Source organism: Suricata suricatta, chromosome 11, assembly GCF_006229205.1.
Source record: "Suricata suricatta isolate VVHF042 chromosome 11, meerkat_22Aug2017_6uvM2_HiC, whole genome shotgun sequence".
NCBI classification, from domain to species: domain Eukaryota; kingdom Metazoa; phylum Chordata; class Mammalia; order Carnivora; family Herpestidae; genus Suricata; species Suricata suricatta.
Window position 1 is genome coordinate 30,076,379 of NC_043710.1, and position 6,104 is coordinate 30,082,482.

General features: G+C 45.1%; 1 protein-coding gene across 1 annotated transcript; it reads left to right on the forward strand.

Moving 5' to 3' along the window:
* Positions 1-1,869: 1,869 nt before the first annotated feature.
* On the forward strand, positions 1,870-5,825 carry KCNA4 (potassium voltage-gated channel subfamily A member 4). The gene has a single exon (XM_029957047.1). The coding sequence runs from the start codon at positions 2,625-2,627 to the stop codon at positions 4,587-4,589; it is 1,965 nt and encodes a 654-aa protein (XP_029812907.1). The 5' UTR covers positions 1,870-2,624; the 3' UTR covers positions 4,590-5,825.
* The last annotated feature ends 279 nt before the right edge of the window (positions 5,826-6,104 follow it).

Consider the following 6,104-nt stretch of genomic DNA (forward strand, 5'->3'; position numbering starts at 1 on the left):
TTTACAAAGTGTATTATAACAGCTTTGAGGGAGTTGGGAAAGATACCTAGCAAACTCTCAGGCTCTTTGGCCTGTGACAGTCTTTAAAAGATGGTGGCCTGACCTTCCAGAATAAATGTAACCACAGGGTAGTTTTGTAAATAGAGATTTGGAGACTTCCTGAGGGTAAACATTTCAGAGTATTTGATGATGTTAGGAGTCAGGCAAAGGATGGGGGTTGTCATTGAGACACCTTCAGAGGTGTATTTTCTGGGTTTTGTGTGTCCAAATCAGGCTCACTTCTTGCCCTAGGAGAATGTATGATGATTGGGAAGCCCTCTGTTTGCCACTTCTCTGCTCTGTCACTTCATAAAACTCTGGTGGGTTTAGGCTTCTAGCCTGACAGGATTCAGCAAAGAGCAGCAGGTGGTCAAGAGCTGAATCCTGTTAATGGCTCCAGAAAGCCATTTCTCTTGCTTCCCAAGTGCTTCGAGTAATAGAACCTGATAGATGCCCTGGATTCTGACTGGCATTATCCTTCCCAGGTCTCTGGGTTACTCTCTGCAGTCTTGGAAGTCCTGTTGGACACAGTGAATGCAAAAGCATAGGAGACAGAAGATTGGGGCAGTTTTTACAGGTCCTGGCTGACGAGATGAATTAGCCAGACCTAGAGGGAGCCAAGTGAGAAGAATGGCCAGGAATACCAAGTGACAGTGGAGCCAGATCAGGGCTGTGTGGAAGATATGATCCGCAAGTGGCAGATTGGAATTAAAGGTGGGCAGAGAGAGTCAGAGGAGAGGCAGCGGGAGTTGTGAGATGGGAGATCATGGATTAAATGATGCCGGGGGGGGGGGGAGTATGATAGGCTGAAAATGAAGTCCATACAAACTGGAATTTAAAACATAAGGAAATAGTCTCTTGAGAAGAGTGTAGGAGGAAGCATTGAGGTGAATACGGAGGAAGCACAAGGAGAGATGATTATCAGAGAAGTGGAAGCTGGGATTAGCTTCTAGGCTGTGGGTGGTAGGGAGTGTTCTGGAGTCTGGGGAACAGAAAAACAACAACAGGGACATGCTTCAGGGAGTCAGAAAATGCCCACTTAACACACGCCATTGATGAGTCTCCCAGTGTTCTGGATGTCCTCCCCTAATTCAGACAGTGTGGTATAAGGGCGTATACATTTGGGGGTGTGTAGGTAGAAGATGAAAGCTTGGGTTACTGTCCAGAATGTACTGATATTCGTTATGTCGGTGCTATTCTGTCAACATTCATTGTCTCATTCAAACCTTACCAAGTGGGATGGAGGCGGTTGTATTATTACCCACACTTTGTAGATGAAGTGACTGAAGCTTGTTGAAGTGGTGAAGCCTGGATTAAAGTGAACTGGGTTTTCCAACTGCTCTAATCCTGAATCAAACAGAGAGGGGTGGAAAGGCACTAAATTCAGAAATATTTGATGAGTGGAAATGTTAAAAACTGCCTTGAGATCACTGAATGATGGAAGCAGCTCTAAAGTGACAGCACTATTATGTCATGAAGAAAATGACAGCGAGAATTAAGACCTGGCATGAGTGAAGGGAGAGCTGAAGGAAGAGCCATGTGGGTCGTGAGTGGAGAGAAGAAAAGTAATTGAGTTGCCATGAAAATAGAGTGAGCTGAAGTAATAACCAAAGAAGAAGGGAAGAAGCATGGCTTAGTGAGGGAGGAGATTTAACAACTGCCCCGTACTCCTTGGAAATTTGTGGCCCCTTGGTGCTTTATGTGGTTTGCTTGAGAAGAGAAAGAAGTGTATGGGAGAGAAACACTGTTTGCTCTTTATGATTTGATTCTTCGTTTTATTTTTCTCCTATGCTTATTTCCCTTCCTTTTTCAGGTGAAGTACCTCTTCTGCATGATTTTAGCTGAAGGATGCTCTGCTTTTCCTTGATTTCTATGGAGACCTCAAAGCTGGGTTTGCCCCTGCTGACACCTCATCTTGTACCTTCTCTACCTCCCAAGGTCTTTGACTCTGTCGATAGCTTGGCATTGCCCTGGGGTCCAGGAAGCCTATAATGAACTTAAGGGGAGCACCTGGAGAATCGTCCTAATAGGCTTTGAGCAGCAATGGCTGGACATACTTCAAGCCACATGTTAACATGGGTCAAGCCATCACTAGAAGGCAAGTGCTAAGACTAAAGGCTTATTTGCATTTTATTTAAATTTGATGGACTGAGCTTTGGACAATTTCCATGGCAGAAAAATATATTCCACTTCCTAGGCACAACTGCTGGCTGTCAGACACTTGCTGCCTCTGAATCTTGAGGCATCACCACCAACCACATCCTAGACGTATTTCCAAATTTGAACAGCCACCCTGAGGTGTTTGGGAGACCCCAACGTTTTCTGACTCCGGCCCGAGAGTGCTAGGTTGTTTATCTAGACCAGCCAAGCTCCGGAGAGCAATGTTGAATCCCTGGGAACAGAGAGCATGGGGCGTGCTAATTTAAAAACAGAAAATGCAAAGTTGGACTGAAAATATCCTTAGTCTTCCAAGCAATCTGCTTAAGGGTTCCAAACTTACCTTCATTTGGTGAGAAAAGAAGCTGCCCTATTTTTCTTTCTTCTTCTTCTACCACTGGAACCAGCCATTTCCAAACACCACCACCATGGAGGTTGCAATGGTGAGTGCGGAGAGCTCAGGGTGCAACAGTCACATGCCTTACGGTTATGCCGCCCAGGCCCGGGCCCGGGAGCGAGAGAGGCTCGCTCACTCGAGGGCGGCTGCGGCAGCCGCAGTGGCAGCGGCCACGGCGGCCGTGGAGAGCAGCGGGGGCTCTGGAGGGGGCCCCCCCCACCACCACCAGTCGCGTGGGGCCTGCACCTCCCACGACCCTCAGGGCAGCCGGGGTAGTCGGAGGAGGCGGCGCCAGCGGCCCGAGAAGAAGAAGGTCCACCACCGCCAGAGCAGCTTCCCTCATTGCTCCGACCTGATGCCGAGTGGCTCGGAGGAGAAGATTCTGAGGGAGCTGAGTGAGGACGAGGAAGAGGACGAGGAAGAGGACGAGGAGGAAGAGGAAGGGAGGTTTTACTTCAGCGAAGATGACCACGGTGACGAATGTTCCTACACGGACCTGCTGCCTCAGGATGATGGGGGCGGCGGCGGCTACAGTTCAGTCCGCTACAGTGACTGTTGTGAGCGTGTGGTGATCAATGTGTCAGGCCTGCGCTTTGAGACCCAGATGAAGACTCTGGCCCAGTTTCCAGAAACTTTGTTGGGAGATCCTGAGAAGAGGACTCAGTACTTTGATCCTTTGCGTAATGAGTATTTTTTTGACAGGAACAGGCCTAGCTTTGATGCTATCTTATATTATTACCAGTCAGGAGGCCGCCTCAAGAGGCCAGTCAATGTCCCCTTTGATATCTTCACTGAGGAGGTGAAGTTCTATCAGTTGGGAGAGGAGGCCCTGCTCAAGTTTCGGGAGGATGAGGGCTTTGTGAGAGAAGAGGAGGACAGGGCCTTGCCAGAGAATGAATTTAAAAAGCAAATTTGGCTTCTCTTTGAGTATCCGGAGAGCTCCAGCCCAGCAAGGGGCATAGCCATCGTCTCTGTCTTGGTCATCTTAATCTCCATTGTCATTTTCTGCCTGGAAACTTTACCTGAGTTTAGGGACGACAGGGATCTCATCGTGGCACTGAGTGCGGGCGGGCACAGTGGGCTGTTGAATGACACCTCGGCACCCCACCTGGAGAGCTCAGGGCACACTGTCTTCAACGACCCCTTCTTCATCGTGGAGACAGTCTGTATTGTCTGGTTTTCCTTCGAGTTTGTGGTTCGCTGCTTTGCTTGCCCCAGCCAAGCACTCTTCTTCAAAAACGTCATGAATATCATTGACATTGTATCCATTTTGCCTTACTTCATCACACTGGGCACTGACCTGGCCCAGCAGCAGGGGGGTGGCAATGGTCAGCAGCAGCAGGCCATGTCCTTTGCCATCCTCAGGATCATCCGTCTGGTCCGAGTATTCCGGATCTTCAAACTGTCCAGGCACTCCAAAGGCCTGCAGATCCTGGGCCACACCCTCAGAGCCAGCATGCGGGAACTGGGACTTCTCATCTTCTTCCTCTTCATTGGGGTCATCCTCTTTTCCAGTGCTGTGTATTTCGCAGAGGCAGATGAACCTACTACCCATTTCCAAAGCATCCCAGATGCATTTTGGTGGGCTGTGGTGACCATGACAACTGTGGGCTACGGGGACATGAAGCCCATCACTGTGGGGGGCAAGATCGTGGGGTCCCTGTGTGCCATTGCAGGTGTCTTAACCATTGCTTTGCCAGTGCCAGTGATTGTCTCTAACTTTAACTATTTCTACCACAGAGAGACTGAGAATGAGGAACAGACACAGCTGACACAGAATGCAGTCAGTTGCCCATACCTCCCTTCTAATTTGCTGAAGAAGTTCCGGAGCTCTACTTCTTCTTCCCTGGGGGACAAGTCAGAGTATCTAGAGATGGAAGAAGGAGTTAAGGAATCTCTCTGTGCAAAAGAGGAGAAGTGTCAGGGAAAGGGGGATGACAGTGAGACAGATAAAAACAACTGTTCTAATGCGAAGGCTGTGGAGACTGACGTGTGAATCTTGTTCTCCACCTGCCACTGGCCACCCCCCTTCCCAACCCCAGTATCTCCAAATATATTTATGCATAGAGAGTGGAGTTATAAAATGAAATATGCAAACGAATCTAATGCATATATAGTACACCATTTATTGGTTATACGTGACATAATTGTTACTCAACTTGTATTACATATCAAATAAATGATATATCTTGGAGAAGAGGGAGGCTAAAATAGGAGCAAATCTATCTTTATATTTTTTATGAGAATGCAAGAATTTTGCACACTAACTGGAAAAGATGTTAGAAGTAAAGATGGTTCTGTGGAGAGAAAGTGTATGTGTGTGTTTGTGTGTGTGTGTGCGTGTGTGTGCGCGTGCTGCGTGCATGTGTGTATGTGCAACTAAATTGTCAACGCTGTTAATAATCATGCAGTGATGAGCAAAGTTGGCACTTTGAAGTATTTACTATGTAAGAACTAATGCATTTGAGCAGTCATTTATCAGTGCTCTAATAGCATCTCATGTCGTTGGATTCCATGGTTGTTTTTTAAAAATTGTAAGAATTACTGTGTAGGAAAAAAAAAGAAAAGTGAATTATTTAATAGAATATAGGTCACAGTTTTATCTTGGATTTAATTAAAGTTTATTTTTAACTGGAAATTAACTTTTTAAAAGGCTGCAGGGGCCTTTAGAAATTGATTATATTTTCTTATTAATTTGGGGAAGATATGACAGAAAATGCCTAACAATAATGGAAGAAGTGAAACCTGAGAAAATGTAACAAGTTTTGTTCACAGATAACAGGACTGGGATTTTTTTTTTCCTTTGCACTACTTTATATGCTGGAGATTGAGAGAGACTTCCTACTGTGAGTGTTTACTAATGTAACAGTTTAGTGACAATCATTGGAAGAATGATTTCGTACTCTTATTTTACATTCGTTCTCTTCTTTTCTTTGTGTGAGACTAATGGTCATGCAGATAACAGCATATGATTCCCTTTTTTTAAAATCTACATAGCTGATCTGCAAAGGGACTATGAAGTAAAATTTAGCAACTGAATCTTAAAAATTGGACTGTTACAATGATGCTTCTGAAACCATACTATTTTAATTATTCTTCTGCCTTTTAAATGCAAAATAATTAGCCAAAGTTAATGCATGCACTGAAAGAATTCTTGAAGAAAATAAGATGCCCAGCAGCTACAGTGATTATGGCTTAAGAGCTTTTTATTAAATGTGCAACATAAATGCTAGGTTTATTAAGTTTATTTCTTTGTGCAGCTGCATAAAGGCACAGGGTGGGGATTCACCTCAGAATTTAGCATTCTATTTGCTAAAAATGATTTAAGTAAGGATTGTGTCAAAACATTTGGTTTCAATATCACCATCACTATCAGTTTTGTGAAGGAAACTTGTGATACATGTAACTACATTTAAATCACGACAAGATGTTCTAGAATGTGAAGTAACAGCTAGTGATCGGACTTACACTAGTAAATCATAATGAGATATAGATTAGCAAATTTAGATAC

What these genes read in the sequence shown, in the direction of transcription:
- KCNA4 (XM_029957047.1), top strand. Translation starts at nt 2,625, where the DNA reads ATGGAGGTTGCAATGGTGAGTGCGGAGAGCTCAGGGTGCAACAGTCAC.